The sequence below is a fragment of the Mobula hypostoma genome, chromosome 11 (genome assembly GCF_963921235.1).
Source record: "Mobula hypostoma chromosome 11, sMobHyp1.1, whole genome shotgun sequence".
Classification (NCBI taxonomy): domain Eukaryota; kingdom Metazoa; phylum Chordata; class Chondrichthyes; order Myliobatiformes; family Myliobatidae; genus Mobula; species Mobula hypostoma.
The window spans coordinates 80,188,787-80,214,538 of record NC_086107.1 but is presented as its reverse complement, the minus strand read 5'-3'; the positions used below and the strand labels follow the sequence as shown (position 1 = coordinate 80,214,538).

Sequence of the window (25,752 nt, the reverse complement as noted above, 5' to 3'; positions counted from 1 at the left end):
TGTTCCGGATATTGATGTGGGAGGAAGCATGATCCCAGGGATTGCTGGAAAGGGGTAGAGTCCAGACTATTGGTCCACAGGGAATGGTGGAGTTTGATATGACTGGTTCTGTCTTTACTCAGTTGAGGAAGTTGGTAACGTGCCTTGTGTTGTAATCTCTCTGAGTGTTTGGGGAAGGACAGCCTTGCCCTGTGCTGAATTTGGACACAACCACACACCACTTCCTTTAACGTTACTATGCAGCACCGACTCTCAGAACAAGTTGTTACTTCAGCTTAGACATGCATTCTGTTCACCAACTAAGACCATCTCTTCCCTACCCCTCTAATATAGTCGGCAACTGACTCACCTCTCAATCTTCTCATATACAGCCAGTAAAACTAAGGCCTGTTTAATCCCTCCTCGTTTAAGAGAGCTGCCATGCCAGGGTTCAACCTGGTAAACCTTTTCTGTCTGATCACAGGAGTGTGATCAAAGTCTACTTGATTTAGAGGCATGTAAGGAGATTAGAACAGGAATCAGCAGTTTAGGCAAAGAGGTGGGTGTTCGGGTCCTATTGAAGGCTCTCAGCCCAAAACATCTACTGTACCCAAAACCTCTCCATAGACGCTGTCTGACCGCTGAGTTACTCCCAACATTTTGTGTGTGTTGCTCTGGATTTCCAGCATCTGTAGATTCCCTTGTGCTGACAGTGTCCAGAATGCCAAAGAAATGAATTTAAAGTGTTTACTTCCTGCATTGTGTTCACAGTGTCTTGTTATTTGCAGTAAATAAGGAATATAAATAAGGAAATAAGGAACTTATAAAGGAATATAAGTCATAGAATCATAGAAAAGTAAAGTAAAAAAACAGGCCTCTGGTCCACCTCATCCATGCTGAACCATTTAATCTGTCTACTTCCACTGACCTGCACTGGGACCATAGCCTTCTATACTCCTACCATCCATGTACTTATCCAAACTTCTCTTAAATGTTGAAAACGAGCTTATATGCACCACTTGTGCTGGGAGCCTGTACCACACTCTCACCACCCTCTGAGTAAAGAAATTTCCCCTCATGTTCACCTTAAACTTTTCACCTTTCATCCTTAACCCATGACCTCTAGTTATAGCTCCATCCAACCTTGGTGCGAAAAGCCTGCTTGCATTTACTGTATCTATACCCCTCATGAGTTAAACAAAAAGGGGGCGGGCATAAAACAATGACATTTGGACCATTTGAGTCTTCTCTGCCATTCCATCATGGTTGATTTATTATCTCTTTCAACCCCATTCGCCTGCCTTCTCCCCACAACCGTTGTTGCCTTTACTAATCAAGGTCCTATCAACCTCCACTTTAAATATACCCAATGACTTAGCCTCCACCGCAGTCTGTGATAATGAATTCCACAGATTTACTATCCTTTGGCTAAAGCAATTCCTTCACATCTCTGTTCTGAAGGAATATCCTGTTCTGAGGCTGTGCCCTCTAGTCCCAGACTCCCCTACTATAGGGAACAACCTCTCCATAACCACTCTATCTAGGCCTTTCAATATTCAGTATGCTTCACTGAGATTCCCCCGCCCCCCCCGGGATTCTTATAACATCCAGTGAGTACAGGCCCAGAGCCATAAAATGCCCCTGGGATCATTCGCAAGAACCTCTTCTGAACCCTCTCAAATGCCAGCACATTCTTTGTTAGGTGAGCACCCAAAACTGCTCATGTTACTCCAAGTGAGGTCTGACCAATATCAACATTGTATCCTTGCTTTTATGTTCTCGTCTTCTTAAAGATTGGAATATATAAGCAAGGATGTAAAGGGGTAGATTCCTGAATTTCGTTACTCAGCACTGATGGTATTGAATACTGGAGAAGTCTGAATTGGGTTGTTTCTGTGAAGACTCTTTCATCACCTCCCTAGTCCTTCTCAAGCTCTACAGTTGCCTTTCACCAGCACGCAAGGCATCCTGGCCCAGCAATGTGTGGGAGCATCTTCACTGCGTTGGGCAGAGTGGCCTGTTTCTGCTCCCAAACCATATGCCCACAACACTGGTCAATCACTTTGGTTTTAAGGGGATGGTTTTTGGGGAAGTGAAGGGTCAGGTTAGGGTTTTGGGAAGAGACATGGGGGAATTGGAGGTCAGGCCAGAGTCTAAGCCTTTGTTCAAAAGCCAGTGATGCAGCGGTGGGATGTCCGTGGTCAAATATTGGATGTGGGGTTGGCAGACCGGCATGGACAAGGGACAATACCCCCTCCTCCAGGCCAACAAATTGTCAGCAGCTTCTGTGTGGACAAGAGGATTGAGATCCAATGGGTACGCAAATTGGCGAGACTGGGTTTGGAGCTCCAGTGTTTGGAGTCCGTCACCGGCAAGTCCAGTGATCACCGGGTTTTGTGGTCAATGTTAAGGCCCAAGGGTCGATCGGAAGTCTGGAAGTTGAGGCCCATTGGACAAAGCCTTGGGTCTGCAAATCTCTGTGGGTCCACCTGGGGAAATCAAAAGCCTAATGTCTCTAAATCTGCTGGAGGCCAAAGACGGCCTCTGCTGGGGTTAAGGAAATGAGTATGTGCTTCAGAGTGAGGGAGGAATGGCGCTGGTTTTGCTGCTAATCATATTCTGCTGTGTTGTTGCTAGAATGTGTGTCAGCACATGGGCACGGCCCCCAGCATTTCCCTGAGTGAATCGGTTGTTAATGCAGATGAAGCATCTCACTATAGGTTCAAGTTCCTTTAATTGTCATTCAACCATACATGAATACCTATGAATACAGCATTCCTCCAGTGCCAAGATTCAAAACACAATTCCAATATTCACATACAGCACAGGGCACATATAACACAGCAGTAAAATACAGTGTGGGCACGTGGCCAAGAGGTTAAGGTGTTTGACTATTGATCTGAAGGTCGTGAGTTCGAGCCCCAGCCAAGGTAGCATGTTGTGTCCTTGAGCAAAGCACTTAATCACACATTGCTCTGCGACGACACTGGTGCCAAGATGTATGGGTCCTAATGCCCTTCCCTTGGACAACATTGGTGTCGTGGAGAGGGGAGACTTGCAGCATGGGCAACTGCTGGTCTTCCATACAACCTTGCCCAGGCCTGTGCCCTGGAGAGTGAAGACTTTCCAGGCGCAGATCCATGGTCTCGCAAGACTAATGGATGCCTTTAACTTAAAATTCAGTCTTGCACAAAAATATAAACTGTTCTGTGCAAAAAGTCTTCGGCACATAGCCAGGGAGTCTAAGACTTTTGCACGGAACAGTATTTGCCAAAGTGGAGAGGTAAATCTGGTGTGAGCAAAGGATATTTAGGAATGGAGAGGGTGGACTGCTGCAGGAGGGGTATGGGACAGGTGGCAGAGAAAGTGTGCCAAGGGTGGGCAGTGGCACTGGTGCAGACACACTCAGCCCTGAGATACCAGCTTATTTGATTCCAAACAATTGGTTTATTGACCATTACAGAATGTCTCTCTGGTGCTTTCTGCTCCCTCCCCTCTCCCTTCCCCTTTTCCCAAACATGATTCTCTTCTCCCTGCCTCCTTCCCACTCTCGGTCCACAATAAAGACCATATCAGAATCAGGTTTGTCATCACTCACATGTCATGATTTTTTTTTCGGCAGCAGTACAGAGCAATGTATAAAATTACTACAGTACTATGCAAGAGTCTTAGGCACCCTGTCTATATATATGTGCCCAAGGCTTTTGCGTAGTATAATTGTCCTTGTCCTAGTCCCCGAGTCCATAATGTTGCAATGGCCTACAGTAGAACATAATACGACTTGTCTTCTGCCAAACTAACACTGGGGGGCAGCACTGCCTCTAGCATGGATACCACACCGCACCTCCTCTCCCGAGTGGCTGCAAACTGGTGACACTTGCAGCTTGGTGCCTTGTCCTCGCTTTGACCGAGGCCACACAGCTCCCCCACCATATGCTCCCCCTGTTGGGCAATAAACCAATGAATTGGACTTGCAACATTCCACACCTCCAGTATCCAACAGGGTCTTGCAGTCGCAAGAAAAACGATGAAGATGGTTATTTGCTTTTAGATTGCACACCCCTTTGGCGCACAAATGACTCTCTGTTGCTCACAGCAACACGGTCCACATCAAATCCAGCTCCTTCAGTGAGCAACTCGCTGATGGGGTAGACCTGAAGGACTTTAAGTTCTTGTGTTTGTTAAAAAAATGCAGTTTAAAAAAAAGACCTTAACACCTTTGGTTGACCCCATGGAGGCGTTGTGTCTGATTGTACTAACTTACCAGAAGGTTCTGTTCTGATGTAAATGTGATAAATAAATACGAACCTTGAAAAAGTCATGACCTATTTGAATGAGTGAAAGAGGCAGACATTTGCTTCACTACCTTATGATGGCGACGGAGAGGGTGGGGGAAATCCGGCCTATATTTAAACAAAACAAGTTAGCCACTTCTGCTTTCCCTGCTCTCTAAAAAATCCCTCTGCTCCAAAACCTGCCCTGACCTTAATTCAGTGGTATTTATTTCCAGTGGATAGTTATACCATTCTATTACGTTATTAAGGATGAAGTTTTGCGGTACTTAGAGGCACATGATAAAATGGACTAAAGTCCGCATGGTTTTCTTAAAGGGAAATCTTGCCAACAAATCCATCAGAATTCTTTGAGGAAATAACGGGCAGGATACCATGGCCTACTACGAAAACACTAATTTCCTTGAATTAGTGTTTTCCTTGAAGCCTACAAAATGGTGCATCCGACCCAGTCCATCACCAGTAAAGCCCTCCCCACCAATGAGAGAACCCTGTAGCAAGAAAGCAGCATCCATCATCAGGGATCTCCACCAAGGCAAGTGATGCAATTTTTGCTCACTGAGGAACATTTCAAGTTGAGATCGTGACTCGGTCTGTTGGTTGCTGAGGAACAACCACTAAAATATCTCAAGGCTGTAGATGCCATTACATCTACAATTGTAAAACAAATGCTTTCTTCTTGCTCCTGCCATCAGGAAGGAGGTACAGAAGCCTCAGGACCCACACCACCAGCTTCAGAAGTTACAGTACAACTGTCAGGCTCCTGTATCAGAGTGGATAACGTCACTCACTCCAACACTAAATTGCTTTCATGACCTATGAACTCTCTTTCAAGGACTCTTCATCCTATGGTCTTGATATTTATAGCTTAATTATTTTTTCTTTTTGTATTTGCAGTTTGGTGTCTTTTGCACATTGATAGTTTGTGCATTGGTTCTATGGTGTATCTTTGTATCTACTGTGAATGTCTGCAAGGAAATGAACCTCAGGGTTAGGGTTGTATATGATGGCATCGTTGATAAATTTACTTTGAACTTTTGATGAAATGGCAGAGCAGACTTGATGGGCCATACAAGCCTACTTTTGCTGCTTTGTCTTATGGCCTCATTTTGCAAAGGTCTTTTGGTTTCTCCCCACATGTCAGGCTGACGTGCCCGATTTGAGGAAAGGAACAAATGTGTGAAATTGAATCTGCAATTTTTCAACATCTGTTTGGACTCCCTGGGCTGAGAATTGATTGAAGTGATTAAAAGTTGTGTTTTAATTGTCCTGGTTATTTCAGTTGGTGTGGGTACACAGCCTGAACTCAAAGCTATTATGGAATCGTAGAGGTGTATAGTGTGAAAATGGGGCCTTTTCAGCCCACTAAGACAGTATTAACCATTAACAGCAATTTGCACTAATCCCCTTTTATTCTCCCCGCGTTCCTATGAACTCCATCCCATCCCAACACCCCTCTACTGCTCACCTCCACACTAGGGGAAAGTTACAGTGACATTTAACATGCTGAACACCTTAGATCACACAGAGAACATGCAAACACCACTCAGGCAGCACCAGAGGTCAAAATCAAATGTGGGTCACTACAGTTGTTTGGCAACAGAACCCAACAGGTTGGGCACCATCTATAGAGAGGAATAAACAGTCGATGTTTCAGGCTGAGATCCTTCCCCAGGACTGGAGAGGAAGGGGTAGAGATTCTTTCTTCTTCCTTTTGTGGTCCTGATGAAGGTTCTTGGCCTAAAACATCAACTCTGTATTCCTCTTCAGAGATGCTGCCTGACCTGCAGAGTTCCTCCAGCATCTGCAGAATCTCTTGTGTTTTTGGCAACAGCACTACCTGTACCATCCTCATGGGATTAGTCTACCTGTTAATCCCAGCTTCGATGACCATCCAATGCCAAATGTATGTGAGTGATAAGTTCATGACTGAGCTGGCATACCATCCCTGTCAGCGAAAGTCTACTAGTGAGACTCTCCCACAGAGGACGAGCTCTCTGACAAGCTGGCTAATGGATGACAATACTGAGGATGGAGTCGTGCGGAGGGTCGGTAGTGTTGAGAGAGGAAGGGGTACCATTCATAGTCTTGGAGAGAGATTAAAACAAAATTCTGGAAATACTCAACAGGTCAGGCAGCATCTGTGCAGAGAGAAACCTCACGTCAGAGCCTTTTTTGAAAGATCATTGACGTGAAACATTAACTCTGTTTTTCTCTCTATAGATCTCAGTTAAGTGTTATCTGTTAAGGTGAGAGGGGCAAGTTTACCCAGCATAGTGGGTGCATGACAGAGATGGTGGTGAAGGCAAGTATGTTAGAAGCATTTTAGAGGCCCTTAGATTAGGGCACATAAATGTGCAGAGAATGGAGGAATATGTGCAGGCAGAAGGAACTAGTTTAATTAAGCACCTAATTATTTTGGCACAACATTGTGGACCAAAGTGGTCTTGTACTGCTTTATTTTCAGATCTATTTACAGCTTTATTTTTATTTTTCTGTCTTCTGCTTCCAACCAGACCAACAAGGTTGTTGTCATTGTTACCAATGTGCAGACTTCTGTCCCAAAGGCCAGCCTGACATAAGAGCCCATAGACCCACACGCTGTCTCGTTGTTGCAGTCTGAGTTACAGCGCCACCTGTTGGATGAGTTCTGGTGTTGCATCCTGGCTCCAATGCAAGTGATGCAATTTTTGCTCACTAAAGGAACATTTTGAATTGAGATCATGACTCAGTCTGTTGGTTGCTGAAGAGCTGCCGTTAAAATATCTAACAGCTGTAGATGCCATTACATCTACAATTGTAAGAAGAGTGCTCTCTTCTCGCTGCTGTCATCAGGAAAGGGGTACAGAAGCCTTAGGTCTCATACTACCAGGTTCAGGAAGAGTTATTACCATCAGGTTCCTGAACCAGAGTGGATAACTTCACTCACCTTGACACTAAACTAATTCCATGACCTATGGACTCTCTTTCAAGTTCTCTTCATCGCATGATCTTGATATTTATTGCTTTATTTATTACTAATTTTCTTTCGTTTTGTGTTTGCACAGTTTGTCTTTTGCACGAGTTGTTTGTCTTTCTGTGCAGTTTTTCACTGATTCTCTTGTCTTTGTACTTATTGTAAATGCCTGCAAGAAAATGAATCTCATAGTTCTATACAGTGACATATACTTGGCGATAATAAAACTTACTTTCAACTTTGCACTTTGTCTAAATGTAGCAATACAGATGCAGGGTCTCATCCCAAAATGTCGACTCTCCACCTCTGTCTGCGGATGCTACCTGACCTACTGAGTCTATCCAGCAGTTTGGTTTTTACACTGAATGTCACTAGGACAGTGGGCTAAGGGCAAGACCAGAGTTAACTTTACATTTCAGCTTTGCAGTTTGGTGAACAAGGTTGGACCCAAACCAGTTGGGTGATAAATTCAGTCAGTATCCATGAGGTGCTCTGAGTCGTACTGATTAATGGAATGTTGTTGGGGCATTTCTGTTTGGATTACTTCGAGCAGTGTTCAAGCTGTCTCTATTGTAAAAGTACAGTTTAAACCTGCCCATGTTTTGTTACTGAGATGTACAGGTGATAATACATGATCCCTGATACAAATGACTTCCCACGGCATAGATGTGTGGAAAAATCAGGAACGCCTTTATGGCTATCTACTCTGTCTGCAGCCTGTCTCAGTCTCTGAAGCTACCTCCAGCACTGTACCTTCGGGCGTCTCCAACTGTGACACCTTGCACGGCTCTGTCTCCATCACCTCCATATTGCTGGCCATACCTTCTGTTCCAGGTCTGGTTTATTGTCATATGCACAGGTGCAATGAAGAACTTCCAGCAGCACCACAGGCACAGAGCATCAGCTACGTGGTATTCACAAGGAAATAGAAATTAAGCATAAATTGTACATGATATTTTACAAGAAAAATACAATTGGAACAAAAAAGTGAAGTTTAGTGCAAAGAGATCAAAGAGTTCATAGTTTTGTTGGACTTTAGTGATTAGGATTGGTAAGTTCCTCCCTGGGAAATGAACCCAGTCTTTTTCACTTCCATTAACTCTTCTTTCTCTTCTCTTCACCTCAAACATGTTCCATTTATGGGAATTGGTGTTGGTTTGTTATCGTCACATGCATCAAAGTACAGTGAAAAGCTTTATAATTACACAGTGCATTGAGCTAGAATAAGGCCCAATAATCTGCAGTAGCAATGCAGATAAAGGGTAAAGGCTATAGAGGGAGGGCAGCGCAGATAAATAAAGTGCAAGATCATAACGAGGTAAATTGTGAGGTCAAGAGGTCTGTTCAAGAGTCTGATAACAGCAGGATAGAAGCTGTCATTGAGCCTGGTGGGATGTGCTTTCAGGCTTTTGTATCTTCTGCCTAATGGGACATGGGGAACACAGTCACAGAACATTACAGCACAGAAACAGGCCCTTTGGCCCATTTAGTCCATGCCAAACTGATAACCTGCTTGGTCCATTGACCTGCACCCACATCAGAGCCCTCCATACTTCTCCCATCCATGTACCTTGAGTTACGGTAGCACAATGCTTTACAGTGTAGGAGAGGTGACCCGGGTTCAATTCCCACCACTATCTGTAAAGAGTTTGTACGTTCTCCCCATGAACCCGTGGGTTTCCTCCCACAGTCCAAAAATGTACCCGTTGATAGGTTAATTGGTCTTTGTAAATTGTTCTGTGCTGGGTGGTATGGCTCAAAGAGCCTGTTCCGTACTATATGTCAATAAATAAATATTTTTTTTAAATTCTCTTAAATGTTGAAATCCACCACTTCTGCTGCTTGTTCACTCCACACTCTGAACACTCTCATGTTCCCGGTAAAGATTTCACCTTTCACCTTTCACCCTTAACCTATGACATCTAGTTCTTATCTCACCCACCTCAGCGGAAAACGCCTGCTTGCATTTACCCTCTCATTTTTCATAATTTCATATATCTCTATCAAATCTCCTCTCATCATCCTATGCTCTGGGGAATAAAATCCTAATCTATTCAACGTTTCCCTATAACCCTGACTCTCAAGTCCTGACAATATCCTTGTAAATTTTCTCTGTACTCTTTCAGCCTTGTTCACATCTTTGCTGTAGGTAGGTAACCAAAACTGCACACGAGGCTCCATATTAGGCCTCACCAACATCTTATACAACTTCAACATAACATTCCATCTCCTGTGCTTCATAAGTACTTTGATTTATGGCCAATGTGCCAAAAGCTTTTTTAATGACCCTATCTACCTGTAACACCACTTTCAATGAATTCTGGATCTGTATTCCTAGATTCCTCTCTTCTATCACACTCCTCAGTGCCCTACAGCTCACTGTGTAAGGGAGAAGAGAGGGTGGATGGGGTCTTTGATTAGTCTGGCAGTGAGGAGTATAGACAGAGACCACAGTGGGGAGGCTGGTTCTTGTGATGTGCTGAGCTGTGCCAACAACTCTGTATTTTCTAGCAGTCATATGCAGAGCAGTTACCGTGCCAACTGTGATGCCAAACATCCACCTCTCCCGGAAGTTCCGGGAGTCTCCCGCATATCGATAGTGGCTCCCTGATGCCCAGAAATTATATACAATATCCCGGAAATAGATTTTTTTGAGTGGGAGAGGGAGATGGAGAGCGAGCAACCTGATTGGTCTCTCTTCATGCTAAGAGTGGTCCCCATCCACCGGGCCGCGAGAAAACGATATGATTTGGCGATATGAGTCAGCTGCACCTTTCCTCACTCCCTGCATTACGCATGCGAGGTCATTACGCACGCGTCATCCATGTCAGCGCGGGAAGGAGATCAACTCCTCAAGCTCGCAAATGACGACAGGCTGAAAAGTATGTTTGACATAACATCTCTGCCGGCATTCCGGATCAAAGTCAAGGCTGAATATCCTGAGATAGCCACAAAAGCACTGAAAACGTTGCTTCCATTTCCAACATCGTATCACTGCGAAGCGGAGTTTTCTGCAATGAATGCAATGAAAACTAAATTGCGGAATAGACTGGACATAAGGAACCCCCTTCGAGTATCGCTGTCTCCCATCACCTCTCGATAGGACCATCTTGTTGCAGAGAAACAAGCCCAGGGCTCCCACTGATTCAGCGATATTGGTGTGTTGCAATGATTTTATATGTTCATACGGGGAAAATATGCGCTGTGTGTTTACTATCCAAACGTTACTTAAAATGTTATGATGCTATTGACTTATAAGTGACTTATAATTCAGTGGTCCCCACCCTCTGGGCTGCGAAGAATACAACGGTGGCCGGAACGCCCCCAGCACATCTTTAAGAAAAAGGGCGAAATAAACAAACTAATTAATTAGGTGCCGCCCGGCACGTAAATGTCGGCCCAGATCAGAGGTGATTGCTGATTGCATCGCCTCTGATCTAGACTGACAGTTACGTGCCGGGCGGCACCTAATCAATTACCTTGTTTATTTCGGCTTTTTTTTCTTAAAGATGTGCTGGGTGTGTTCCGGCTACCACTGCATGCTTCGCAGCCCGGAGGTTTGGGACCACTGTTATAGACCTATCACTACATTCATGCGAGGAAAATATGTGCTGTGTGTTTAATATTAAATTTGTTAGATAAACCCCTTTAGAAACGAAATTGAGTGTATCAGCCACTTGCAAGTGACTTATAGTTGATTTATCACCTATATTCCAGTGGCATCTAACACTCCCCTCCCTCCGGTCGGCCGGTACACAAGAATATTGTCAATATTAAACCGGTCCGCGGTGCAAAAAAGGTTGGGGACCCCTGATTTAAACTAGCTGGCTAGCTGCCAAGGAGCTACGCTATTGCTGTCCTACGTGATGAGGCCAAACTCCCTGTAGACTTGCTTAAAGTTGTAATAGAATAAATATGATAATATAATATAATATAAGTACGTATTTTAATGTTGCATTTTCTGCATATACCCAACTTGGTTTACAGATTAGACAAAATCACTAAACAAAGCATTACATACACCCTTGGGGGTCGACCGTGGGGGCAAGGGGGCGGGATATGGGGGTGCGGGGGTGCTACCTCCCTGAAATGGTGGTGATACCTCCCTGAAATGAGTTTTTGCAGGGTGGAATGTCTGCGTGATGCACACACCTATAGTGCTTTCTAGCTCTTTATTTCTCTTATTGTTTTATTTTCCCTTTATTTTCCTACAGTTTTCTCACTCCCTAAATCTTTCTTGCTGGAAATCTAGAGCAACACACACAAAGTGCTGGAGGAGCTCAACAGGTCAGGCAGCTTCTGTGTCTTCCTAAATCTGCCCAGTTTCACATCTGCCCGGGACATTTACGTGCATGAAAAAGCTTCATAGATGTTGATAGTTTGTTTGACACCTGAGATCCAAGATCAAAGTTCAAATTAAATTTATTGTCAAAGTACATATATGTCACCCTATACAGTGAACTGGGCTATCGATTAATTGGGATAGCCATTTATTTGGGACAACTCTTGAAGAACAAAAACTAATTGAGAAAATAGCCAGGATTCCCTTCATTTATTTGGGACATTATGCCACTTAATTGGGGCAAGAGACTTGGAGACATCTTCTAACTAGTGTCAGTAAGGTGCAGTTGTGTGCCCAGTAGGTACTACAGTCTGCTTGGAGGGAACAGTTTTTAAATAGCATCAGTAGTGTGTGCTTGTGTTCAAAAAGCAGTGATTTTTGTCACTGATAGTTCTGAGAAATAAGCAGCAAGACATTTCTGGACTGTTCTGCTCACTTCAGCATCAAGCATTCAGGCTTGGAGATGCCAGAAAATATTAGGAACCAGGAACCAGGCTTCCCTCAGAGGTGCGGCTAGTTTATGTTGCTTCCCTTGGTTGGGCTGCTGGCTCGTGAAACTGCCCTCGGGGAGTCTGCTGGTTCACATTGCTTCCCTCGGAGGGACTGCCAGTTCGAGTCGCTTCCCTTGGAGTCCCGATGCTCTCAGAGGTGTTCTCTAAATTCTGACATTTATAGATTGGACTGTAGTTCATATTGGCCTCTTTCAGTTCTGTTTTATTTTTCGTGTTCTCACCCTTTCTTTCTTGTTGCCAATTGGCAGGCTGGGGGTTTGGGCGATCTGTTAGTTTTTGTGTGAGGGAGGGGTTGGGTGGGTTTGGGGTTTGGGATTTTTTTGTTTCTTTTTCTTTTCATGCGGGGGGAGATGATGTCTGTTCTTTCAACTACTATGGTTTTTCTGTAATTGACTATCTGGAAAAGACAAATCTCAGAGTTGTATTCTGCATGCATACTTTGATAACAAAATGAACCTTTGAACCTTTTTAATAGATAGTTTTATAGTACTGTACAAGCGTTGGTAATGTTCTAATTTGTGCTATACTTCATTTAAATACACAATGTGTTACTGAGTTAAATGATAGTTTGGCTTTTTTTTATACCTTTTTAAACTATTTCCATGAAACTTTGGCTAATTGAGGCAGCTGCTTAATTGGGCCATAATGTACTGGTTCCGATGTGTCCCAATTAACCAGAGTCTACTGTACTACCCTGAGATTCATTTTCTTGTGGGCATTCACAGTAAATACAAAGAAACACAATAGAATCAATAAAGAACTGCACAGAACAAAGACTAACAACCAATGTGCAAAAGACGGAAACTGCAAATGCAAAAAAGAAAATAATACAAAATAATAAAAAATTAGTGAGAATATGAATTGCAGAGTCCTTGAATGTGAGTCAGTTTAGCGTTGGGATGAGTAAAGTTATCCACTCTGGCGGTTGAGGAGTAGCAGTTGTTCCTGACCTTGGTGGTGTGGGACTTAAGGTTCCTGAACCTCCTTCCCAATGGCAACAGTGACAAGAGAGCATGGCCTGGAAGCTAGATGATGGATGCTGCTTTCCTGTGACACCGCTCCTCGTAGATGTGTTCAGTGATGGAGAGGGCTTTAGTTGAGATGGAATGGGCTTGTATTGTGATCCTGATTCTCAGCCAGTCTAGGAAAATGAACAAGAGGCCAATCATTTGCATTACTGGGGAAACATTGGTCCGAACATTGCAACAAGCATTTTATTATCAAAGCAATTCCTATATTTTTTTCTTTTCCTCTTTCTTTGACACAGGTTCCATGAGGTATTTGGAGTGCTCCGCCCTCACCCAGCGAGGACTGAAGACTGTGTTTGATGAGGCCATTCGGGCTGTGCTCTGCCCTGCCCCTGAGGAGAGGTCCAAGAAGAAGTGCCTGCTACTGTAAAGGTGCCTGGTTTTGCTTTGGGGCCAGGACACTAGGTGCCTTGAGCCCGCTGCGCTATTGTGTTAGATGTGTACACCTGCACTGGCTCCGAATCTGGGGATGTCTAGTTTCATAGTTACAGGATCCACTGTCCCTTTAAAACAGAGATGAGGAATTTCTTTAGCCAGAGGGCGGTAAATCTGTGGAATTTATTGCCACAGATGGCTGTGGAGTCAAATCATTGGGAATATTTAAAGCACAGGTTGATAAGGTTATTCATTAGTGACGGTTTCAAAGGTTATAGGGACAAGGCAGGAGAATGGATTGAGAGGGATAATAAATTAGCCATGGTGAATGGTGGAACAGAAATTCAATGGGCTGAATGGCCTAATTCTATGTCAATGTCTTATCTTTATCACATAGAAAACCTACAGCACTATACAGGCCCGTCGGCCCACAATGCTGTGCCGAACATGTCCTTACCTTAGAAATTACCTAGGTTTACCCATAGCCCTCCATTTTTCTGAGCTCCATGTACCTATCCAGGAGTCCCTTAAAAGAATATTGTATCCGCCTCCACCACTATTGCCGGCAGCCCATTCCACGCACTCACCACTCTCTGAGTAAAAAAAAAACTTACCCCTGACATCTCCTCTGTACCTACTACCATGCACCTTAAAACTGTGTCCTCTCGTGCTAGCCATTTCAGCTCTGGGAAAAAGCCTCTGACTATCCACACAATTAATGTCTCTCATCATTTTGTACACCTCTATCAGGTCACCTCTCATCCTCCGTCACTCTACCTATTCTCATAAGGCATGCTCCCCAATCCAGGCAACATTCTTGTAAATGTCCTCTGCACCCTTTCTATGGTTTCCACATCCTTCCTATAGTGAGACAACCAGAACTGAGCACAGTACTCCAAGTGGGGTCTGACCAGGGTCCTGTGTAGCTGCAACACTCCTTGGCTCCTAGACTCAATCCCATGATTGATGAAGGCCAATGTACTGTATGCTTTCTTAACCACAGAGTCAAACTGCACAGCAGCTTTGAGTGTCCTATGGACTCGGACCCCAAGATCCCTCTGATCCTCCACACTGCAAAGAGTCTTACTGTTAATACTATATTCTGTCATCATATTTGACCTAGCAAAATGAACCACCTCATACTTATCTGGGTTGAACTCCATCTGCCAGTTTTGCATCCTATCAATGTCCCACTGTAACCTCTGACAGCCCTCCACACTATCCACAACACCTCCAACCTTTGTGTCATCAGCAAATTTACTAACCCATCCCTCCACTTCCTCATCCAGGTCATTTATAAAAATCAGGAAGAGAAGGGGTCCCAGAACAGATCAATGAGGCAAACTACTGGTGATCAACCTCCATGCAGAATATGACCTGTCTACAACCACTGTTTGCCTTCTGTGAGCAAGCCAGTTCTGGATCCACAAAGCAATGTTCCCTTGGATCCCATGCCTCCCTACTTTCTCAATAAGCCTTGCATGGGGTACCTTGTCAAATGCCTTGCTGAAATCCATATACACTACATTTACTGCTCTACCTTCATCAATGTGTTTAGTCACATTCTCAAAAAGTTCAATCAGGCTCGTAAGGCACGACCTGCCTTTCACAAAGCCATGCTGACTATTTCTAATCATATAATGCCTCTCCAAATGTTCATAAATCCTGTCTCTCAGGATCTTCTCCATCTACCTACCAACCACTGAAGTAAGACTCACTGGTCTATAATTTGCTGGGCTATCTCTACTCCCTTCTGTGAATAATGGAACAACATCCGCAACCCTCCAATCCTCCAGAACCTCTCCCATCCCCATTGATGATGCAAAGATCATCACCAGAGGCTCAGCGATCTCCTCCTTCGCCTCCCACAGTAGCCTGGGGTATACCTCATCTGGTCCCGGTGACTTATCCAACTTGATGCCTTCCAAAAGCTCCAGCACATCATCTTTCTTAATATCTACATGTTCAAGCTTTTCAGTCCACTGTAAGTCATCCCTACAATCGCCAGGATCCTTTTACATAGTGAATACCGAAGCAAAGTATTCATTAAGTACCTCTGCTATCTCCTCCGGTTCGATACACACTTGCCCACTGTCACATTTGATTGGTCCTAGTCTCTCACAGTTTATCCTCATGCTCTTCACATACTTGTAGAATGCCTTGGGGTTTCCTTTAATCCTGTCTGCCAAGGTCTTCTCATGGCCCCTTCTGGCTCTCCTAATTTCTTTCTTAAGCTCCTTCCTGCTGGCCTTATAATCTTCTAGATCTCTATCATTCCCTCGTTTTTTTTAACCTTTCATAAGCTCTTCTTTTCTTCTTGACTAGATTTACAACAGCCTTTGTACACCACGGCTTCTGTACCCTACCATCCTTTCCCTGTTTTATTGGAACGTACGTATGCAGAACTCCACTGAAATATCCCCTGAACAATTGCCACATTTCTGCCGTACATTTCCCTGAGAGCATCTGTTCCCAATTTATGCTTACCAGTTCTTGCCTGATGGTGTCATATTTCCCCTTAGTCCAATTAAACGCTTTCCTAACCTAATTGTGATCAATATCTCCATAATGCTCTCCCAATGAGAGATCTGACACCTGACCAGGTTCATTTCCCAATACCAGATCAAGTACAGCCTCTCCTCTTGTAGGCTTATCTACATATTGTGTCAAGAAACCTTCCTGAACACACCTAACAAACTCCACCCCATCTAAACCCTTCACTCTAGGGACATGCCAATCAATATTTGGGAAATTAAAATCGCCCACCACAACAACCCAGTTATTATTACACCTTTCCAGAATCTGTCTCCCTATCTGCTCCTCGATATCCCTGTTACTATTGGGTGGTCTATATAAAAAAAACCACCCAGTCGAGTCATTGACCCCTTCATGTTCCTAACTTCCACCCACAGAGATTCCGTCAACAATCCCTCCACATCTTCCTCCTTTTCTGAAGCCATGACACTATCTCTGATCAACAGTGCCACGCCCCCACCTCTTTTGCCTTCCTCCCTCGAAGTAACCCTTCCTGCCTCTAAGCCATCCAAGTTTCTGTAACGGCCACAACATCATAGCTTGAAGTACTGATCCATGCTCTAAGCTCATCTGCTTTGTTCCTAATACTCCTTGCATTAAAATAGACACATCTCAAACCATCGGTCTGAGCACATCCCTTCTCTGTAACCTGCCTATCCTCCCTCTTGCACTGTCTCCAAGCTTTCTCTATTTGTGAGCCAGCCGTCTGTTCCTCCATCTCTTTAGTTTGCTTCCCACCCCCCAGCAATCCTAGTTTAAACTCTCCCCAATAGCCTTAGTAAACCTACCCACCAAGATACTGGTACCTCTCGGATTCAAGTGCAACCTGTCCTTTTTGTACAGGTCACTCCTGCCCCAAAAGAGGCCTCAATGATCCAGAAATCTGAATCCCTGCCCCCTGCTCTAATCCCTCAGCCACGCCCTTATCCTCCATCTCCTTCTGTTCCTATACTTACTGTCACTTGGCACAGACAGTAAATCTGAGATGACTATCTTCGTGGTCCTGCTTCTCAACTTCCTTGCTAACTCCCTGTAGTCTGCTTTCAGGACCTCCTCCCTTTTCCTGCCTATGTCATTGGTACCAATATGTACCACGACCTCTGGCTGTTCTCCTTCCCACTTCAGGATACCATGGACACAATCAGAAACATCCCAGACCCTGGCACCTGGGAGATAAACTACCATCGGCGTTTCTTTCCTGCGTCTGTCTGACCCCCTAACTCTAGAGTCCCCTATCACTGCTGCCATCCTCTTCCTTTCCGTCGAAACATAACCATACAGTGAAAACGCGTCATTTGCATTAATAACCACCACACCCATGGATGCGCTGGGGACAGCCAACATAGCATGCCCACAATGTTCCATAGAACAACACAATCAGCAACAACAGTAACAACAAAACTAAGACAACAGGAAAACAGGCCCGTCCTCCACCCACTCAATCACACACACAGACAGGCCTACAACAACAGGACAGGCCTCCACCGACTTTCAAAGATCCTGATCCAAGGAGGTGCCTCGGCCAGTGTGTGGGGATAGTTGAGGGAAGTTCTGCTGGAGGCCAGCACTGAGGGTATAAAATCCACCTCTGACTGCTGGCACAAGTGCAAAGCTCTCTCCACACCACACCTCAGTTGGTGATTTTGTTAAGACAGAGGAACCTGATGTGCAGGAGGTGTTCTGGCTTCTACATATTCTGAAAAGCCAGCCTGTCGGTGAGGGGAATAAGTGTGGTCAGTGGCTCTGTGGGTGGTGACTGAGTGGGAAGGCAAGGTTTATTAATCTCACACGCACCAAGATACAGAGGAAGGCAGATTATACCTTGTGTTTATGTGTCCAGGTAGTAAAGAGAAAACAAAGGCCAGCACAGTGTGGTAGGCCGAAGGGCCTCTGCTGTGCTGTAATGTGCTATGTTCTGGTGTTTGCGACTGTACAAGTCATCTGGAGGCCAACGGCGGCCTGTCCTCGGGTTAAGGGCTCTGTGTACAGTATATCCATAGGTCTTCACAGTGGCCAAACAGTTTAATTCCGATTCCCATTCCTGTTCCAGCATGTAGGTTCATGGCCTTCTCTTGTGCCACAGTGAAGCCACCTTCAGGGTGGAGGAGCAATACCTTGTATTCCGTCTGGGTAGCCTCCAACCTGATGGCATGAATATTGATTTCTCCTTCCTGTAAAAAAAAAATCCCTCCACTTCCCCTATTCCCCACTCTGGCCTCTTACCTCTTCTCACCCACCTATCAGCTCCCCCTGGTGTCCCTCCTCCTTCCCTTTCTCCCATGTCCACTCTGCTCCCCAATCACGTTCCTTCCTGTCCAGTCCTTTACCTTTCCTGCCCACCTGGGTTCATCTATCACCTTCTATCCATCCTCCTTCTAACCCCTCACCTTTTTATTCTATTGTCTTCCTCCTTCTTTTCCAGTCCTGAAGAAGGGTCTCAGCCCTAAGCATCAGCTGTGTATTAATTTCCATGAATGCTGCCTGACCTGCTGATTTCCTCAAGCTTTTTGTGTGTGTTGCCCAGGATTCCCAGCAGCTGCAGAATCGTTGGTGGTGTTGATATCCATGGGAGGAAGGGACACTCTTGTTTGCCGTGTTCTGTGTCGTTCTGCTGAGCATTGTGACATCGTACGTTAGTGCCAGAATTGTGGTGGCTCTTGTGGGCTGTCCCCAGCACATCCTTGGGTGTGTTGGTTTTAATGCAAATGATGCATTTCACGGAGCGTTGCGAAGTACACCCCATAAATAAATCTGAATCTGACTGGAGAATGTAGTGTAACAGAGAGAATGAGGTGTAGCTGGGCAAAGTGCAAGGGTAGATTGAAAAACAAAGGCTTTATCTTTTAGTGTGTGACAGATCCGTTCAAGAGGACGGTCACAAACATTAGAGAGCACTCAGTACTCACTTTTTTTAGGTACATGAGGGGAACCCAATGAGGTTTTCTGCTGCTGTAGCTCATCCAGTTCAAGGTACAATGTGTTGTGCATTCAGAGATGCTGTTGTGCACACCACTATTGTAATGAATTTTGAGTTACTGTCACCTTCCTGTCAGTCTGACCATTCCCCTCTGGCCTCTCTCATTAACAAGGTGCTTTCACTCACTCGATGTTTTTTTTGCTTTTCGCATCATTTCCTAAAAACTCCAGAGACTGTTGTGTATAAAAATTCCAGGAGATCAACAGTTTCTGAGATACTCAAATCACCCCATCTGGCACCAACAATCAATCCATGGTCAAAGTCTCTTGCATCACATTTCTTCCCATTCTGATGTTTGGTCTGGACAACAGTTGAACTTCTTGACCATGTCAGCATGTTCTTGTGCATTGAGTTGCTGCCACATGATTGGCTGATTAGATATTTGCATTAAAAGCAGGTGTGCAGGTGTACCTCATAAAGTGGTCACTGAGTGCATGTAATGTGGAGGGAGATCCATTTGTGAGAGATCAGGAAATTAAATGCTATGGCATAGAGGAGGAGATGGGTCTTAGCCTATCAGTCATGATAGTACTGAATACAGGAGGCTTGAGGGGTTGAATGGCCTATTTTCTTGTCCTTTTTTGGATCAGGTGACCCCTCTATTATGAGGACAGGGGTTTGCATTCCTATAAAATGCCTAGATTTTCCATAATATGGCTAGGGTCAAGAAATGAGAGTTTATTTGATATCTATTAGTTTACTTTTTCCACGTAAATTCCACGAGGGAGTATTTTTATTCTGTGCATCAAATTTTCTGACAGCGAGTTGCAAGGCTTGCAGGGGAGAGTTTTGGTTACACAGGGTTACTGGTGCTCAACACTGTCACTATAACTCCTGTCTGATTTCTCTCACTATTGCAGTTGTATGGACGCTACATAGCCGATAACCAAGCCAAGGAATTCTACCAGATGATGCACCATCAAGCCTTATGCGGACGAATAATGCCTTTTTGTAACATATCTGGTGTTGTGATGTTACGGTTTAATTACATTTCTTAAAAGGAGGTTTCATTTCATTTCGTTTTGTAAAATTCTGTGTTAATCCAAAAAAAATATTTTATTTTTGCTTGCGCATTTGTTGCCAGTTCTGTTAACTAAACAGAATGCACACCCAGTTGAAAGATATTATACAGCAGATTAATGTTGAAAAAAACATCCTATAAAATATGTGAACCAAGAACATTATTTAACTTATTTTCCTCTTTCTGCTGGGCCCTCTTTCACCACTCCCTATAAAACCAGAAGCAATTAAACCGAATGAAGATATCTGGGAGGATATAGGAGGGTTTTGACAGTCAAAAAAGGAGGCTTCTGTACATTTTAATACTGAAAAGATATCCCCAACAACTGTCCAAATTGAGCACCCCTAAAATGACTCCAGCAGAGGTCTTGGTCAATTTGCGGAAGATGAGGATTGGGGGATAAGTGGGGCCCAATTTGGAGTATTATGTGCAGTTTTGGTCACCTACCAACAGAAAAGATGTAAACAATGTTGAAAGGGTACAGAGAAAATTTACAAGGATATTGCCAGGTCTGGAGGACCTGAGTTATAAGGAAAGATTGAATAGGTTAGGACTTTATTCCTTAGAATGAGAGGAGATTTGATAGAAGTATACAAAATTATGAGGGATATAGATAGGGTAAATGCAAGCAGGCTTTTTCCACTGAGGATGGGTTTGACTACAACCAGAGGTCATGGGTTAAGGGTGAAAAGTGAAAGGTTTAAGGGGACATGAGAGGAAACTTCTTCACTCAGAGGGTTGTGAATGTGTGGAATGAGCTGTCAGCACAAGTGATGCATGTGAGCTTGATTTCAACATTTAAGAGAAGAGTGGATGGTAGGGATATGGAGGGCAGGTCGATGGGAGCAGGCAGTTTAAATGGTTCAGCAAGACTAGATGGGCCAAAGGGCCTGTTTATGTGCAGTACTTTTCCATGCTATTTACTTTCAGTGCCAATGTGCTAATTAGGAGCAACAACAGGACACTCAGCCCCTTGAGTCAGTTTTGTCTTTCTGAAACCTTGGTTCCATGTTCCATTTGACCTCCCCCCCCCCCCACCCTGATAACTTAACACTTCGCTGATGGAAAATCTATCTACTTCTGCCTTAAAGTTATCTAGAGACATTTGCTTCCACTGCCCACTAAGGAAGAGTGTTCCAATCCTTTCAAAAAATAAATTGCCTCTGATGAGAGACCTCTCAAATATTTACCCTCAAGTTCATAGTCTCCCACAAGAGGCAATACTCTCTCCAGATCCACCATCAGCATCATATTGTGTTACTTTGTAACAGTTAGTTTCTGGGTCAGAAAAAAAGTTATTTAATACTTCACAAAAAAACCCCAGACAACCCTAGACACTGGAAGTGAGCCGTGGGAGAGATTGGAGTGTGGGAATGAATCTGACAATCTGGCCCCCATGGCAGAGGCATCTTGCAAAGGGTTCTGCAGTTTCTTCTGAACCTTGGGTTAGGTAGGGCCCTTGCTGTAGCGTAGTTGGGTACAGATTCCTGCCATATCACTACCAATATGTTGGCCATAGCATGAAAAACCTGACGGCATGAGCATCAATTGCTCTAACTTCCAATAAATTCACTCCTTCCCCCTCCTCTCATTTTCCATCCTCTGTTTTGGCTTCCCTCTAACCCTTTCTCTTCTCCTCATCTGCCCATCACCTCCTACTGATGCCCCTTTTCCTTCCCTTTCTCCCATTGTCCACTCTCCAATCAGTTTCCTCCTTCCTCAGCCATTAACCTTTTCAACCAATCACCTCCCAGCTTCCCACTTCATCTCCATTCCCCCCATCCACCCATCTTCCCCCTCACCTGGTTCCACCTATGACCTTCTAGCCTGTACTCTCCCCATTTTGTTTTTCTGTTCCTTTCCCTTCCTTCCCAGTCCTAACGAAGAGTGTCAGCCAAAAATGTCGGCCCTTTATTCCTCTTCATAGATGGTAAATTCATCCAGCATTTTGTGTGTGCTACTGCAGATACAGGCCCTTTGGCTTGGTGAACCCATGCCAACCGATGAGCCCATCTAGATAGTCTCGATTTCCTGTGTTCGACCCAAGCTGCACCCCCCCCCTCCGCAAAGTGCCTCTTAAATGATAAAATTGTATCTACCTCACCACCCTCTGCATGGAAAATGGTGCCCGCGGCTCTCTTTTTAATCTTTTCCCTCTCACCGTAAATGTGTCCCCTAGCTTTGGACTCCCCTATCCAGGGGAAAAGGCTGTTACTGTCCACCTTTTCTGTGCCCCTCAGAATTTGAAGCACTTCCATAAAGTCACTCCTCATTCTTGTTTTAAGGGATTTAATATAGAAAAGGTTTAATGTGATTCCCATTTTTCAGCATTCTTCCCCAAAATGTTATTTGGCTGTGTGTGTGTGTGTGTGTGTGTGTGTGTGTGTGTACTGGGGAGTAAGAAACCCTCTGCCCCCATCACCCTCCCCCCCCAAAAAGTGCTTTGACATGTACAGTTTTTTTTATTCCAAGCTAATGGCAAATGGATGAAAGGAAAATAAAGGGGTTTGTGGGAGAAAGGGGTGAAATTGATCTTTGTAGGATCAAACTGAGAAATCACATAACATTGGTGTTCAAAACATAGACAATTTGTTAAAAACTGGTGTGCACTAGGAGACGGGCTGAAGCTGGTCTAGCGGGCCACGAGTTTGGTATGGGTTTTACATTCCCAGTTGAAGAGATTACCAGTGAAAGTACATTTGATAACAGAATGGTGGCGACAGGAGGATTGAATTAAGTAACAGACTAGGTCCTGATAACAGAATAACGATCTACCAGCCAATCCAATTCTCTGTTACAACAATGAGTACTCTAACATAATTAGTGAAGTTCCTGAAACGTGGGTGTTGTTGCTGCTGCATTCCATGTCTCTATTTTTGTCTGCGGTTTCCTGTTACCACATTAGCACAATCCACATCACTGTTTACTAGTTAATGGCCCTCTTCATTCTTTCCCCACAACAAATTTAGAATAGGTTTAAAGGCTGGCACAACACCCTGTACCATTCACTGTGCTATGTTAAGTTGTGTCAGAAAATAACAAATTATTCCTCCATTAAAATCATATGTATAAAAATGGAGAGTTGGGATTAAAGAGAGGTTCACAAATGGGTAGTGCCAGAAGTAGCTTTGCGCTCATTATTTTCTGAAATTGCAGATGAAATTAGAACAGGCTTACAGGTCAGGTAGCATCTGGGGAGAAGAACGCAGCAGATAACCTTTCCTCAGATTAATCTCCTTTGCAGTGGGAGAGGAGGGTGATACATGACTCCTAGCCTCCTTTATAATTTCTTTATCCTTTTCTAATGGCCAAGTGGGTGGGACCTATTTACAATGAAGAGATGATGTCATCATTTTAACTTCGGCTAATTGTTTTCCATTCCATTTCTGAGAGATTAAAATTAGCTTTATTTGTCACATATACATCAAAATATACAGTGAAATGTGTTGCTTGCATCAAATCAAATCAACAAAGTTTGTGCTGGAGGCAGCCCGCAAGTGTCGCCATGCTACTGACGCCAACATAGCATACCCCCAACTCGCTAATCCTAACCTGTAAACTTTTGGAATGTGGGAGGAAACCATATCACGTGGAGGAAATCAATGTGGTGAATGGGAGAACGGGCAAACTTCTCGCAAGCTGTGGCAGGAATTGGACCTCAATCGCTGAAAATTCGGGGAACCATTTCCTCAGATTTTGGGGGGATGGTAAAGTTCAACAAGTCACAATGTTGTCCCTGAAGAGAATTCCTTTCCAAATGTTCCCTGCATTTTGTTAATGTCTTGATAAAAATGCCCTCTCCCCTCCCACCCTGGTGCATCAGCAGTGCTGACAGGATTGACTGTAGCCCAAGGTCATCTACTTAGTATTAGTTACAATTTCTTCCTTTAAGTTTCTGATCTAGTTGCTACCCTGCTAGTTTATTGTATGTGTTCAATTTTTATTACAAAGAATAATAAAGTTGTGAGGACAAGCTATTGCCGCTGGTGACGAGCCGTGTATGAACTTCGATACATTTTTTTCTAATAAAATGAACATTCTAAAACTGGCCTTACTTGTTTCTGCTTTAAAACACAAGGGATTCAGCAGATGCTGGAAATCCAGAGCAATGCAAACACACAATGTTCTGGGGGAGCTTAGCAGGTCAGTCAGCATCTATGGAGAGCAATAAACAGTTGATATTTTGGGCCGTGACTCTTCTTCAGGACTGGAAAGAAAACGGGAGGAAGTACAAGCTGGTAAGTGATAGGGCTCAGGCTCCTCCTCCCGCTTCTTTCTTTTCCCATTCCCCATTCTGGTTATCCTCTTACAACTTCTCTTTTCCTCACCTGCCCATCACCACCCTCTGGTTTTCCTCCTTCCCTTTCTTCTTTGGCTCACTCTCCTTTCCTATCAAATACCTCTTCCTTCAGCCCTTTACCTTTAACACATATCACCGCTAAGCTGCTCACAATATTCGACCCCCAATCTTCCCACCTACTCCCTCGGATGGTCCCTCCAGAGGCCAGCTTGTATTCCTCCCCCCTCAACTTCTTATTCTGACTTCTGCCCTCTTCCTTACCAATACTGAAGACAGGTCTTGGCCTGAAATGTCAACTGTTTTGTTTGCCAGTGTTTTGCCTCTCCTCAGTCTCTTTCTCATGTCCCACCCCTTTCACATCATAGGAGCAGTATACAACCAAGTCTACTCCATCATTCCAACTTGGCTGATTATTATCCCTCTCAACCCTTCTTTGTGTTGAAGAAACAGGTAGGATGCAGAAGGACTTGGACAGGTTAGGAGAATGGGCAAGAGAGTGGCAAATGAAATACAAAGTACATGGTCATGCACTTTGGTAGCAGAAATAAATGTGTGGACTATTTTCTGGACGGGGAGAAAATCCAGGAATCAGAGATGTGGAGGGACTTGGGGGTCCTTATGCAGAATACCCAGAAGGTTGAGTTGGTGGCGAGGAAGGCAAATGCCACGTTCATTTCAGGAGCTCTGCAATACAAGAGCAAGGATGTGATGCTGAGGCTTTATAAGGCATTGGTGGGGCCTCACCTTGAGTGTTGTGAACAGTTTTGGGCCCCTCATGTTAGAAGAGATGTGCCGGCATTGGAGAGGGTCCAGAGGAGGTTCACAAGGATGATTCCATGAATGAAAGGGTTATCATATAATGATTGTTTGATGGCTCTGGGTCTGTACTCGCTGGAATTCAGAAGGATGGGGTGGGGTGATTTCATTGAAACTTTTGAATTGTTGAAAGGCCGAGACAGAGTAGATGTGCAAAAGATGTTTACCATGGTGGGAGAGTCTAGGACAAGCTGGCACAGCCTCGGGACAGAGGGGCGCCCTTTCAAAACAGAGATGCAGAGAAATTTCTTTAGCCAAAGGGTGGTGAATTTGTGGAATTTGTTGCCACGTGCAGCTGTGGAGGCCAGGTCACTGGGTGTATTTAAGGCAGAGATTGATAGGTTCTTGATTGGACATGGCATTAAAGGTTATGGGGAGAAGGCTGGGACTGGGGTTGAGGAGGAGGGGAAAGAAAGATCAGCCAGATTGAATGGCAGAGTGGACTCGATGGGCCAGATGGCCTAATTCTGTTTCTATATGTTATGGTCTTACGGTTTTCTTTCCTGCCTTCTCCCCGTAACCTTTGACACACTTACTCATCAAGAACCTATCAATCTCTGTTTTAGATATTTCCAATGACCCCCTCTCCACCAGCGCCACCCCACTCCAATTTGATGGT

The 25,752-nt window shown here is 44.3% G+C and overlaps 1 protein-coding gene across 1 annotated transcript in view; it reads left to right on the top strand.

The window, feature by feature from the left end:
- LOC134353861 (ras-related C3 botulinum toxin substrate 1-like) overlaps positions 1–24,061 on the top strand; it is a 97,363-nt gene extending 73,302 nt beyond the window's left edge. Inside the window, exons 6-7 of the mRNA XM_063062340.1 lie at positions 13,349–13,481; positions 19,857–24,061. Coding sequence (XP_062918410.1) covers positions 13,349–13,479 — 131 coding nt within the window. The 3' untranslated portion in view covers positions 13,480–13,481; positions 19,857–24,061. The remainder of the gene's footprint in view (positions 1–13,348; positions 13,482–19,856) is intronic.
- Positions 24,062–25,752: the final 1,691 nt, after the last annotated feature.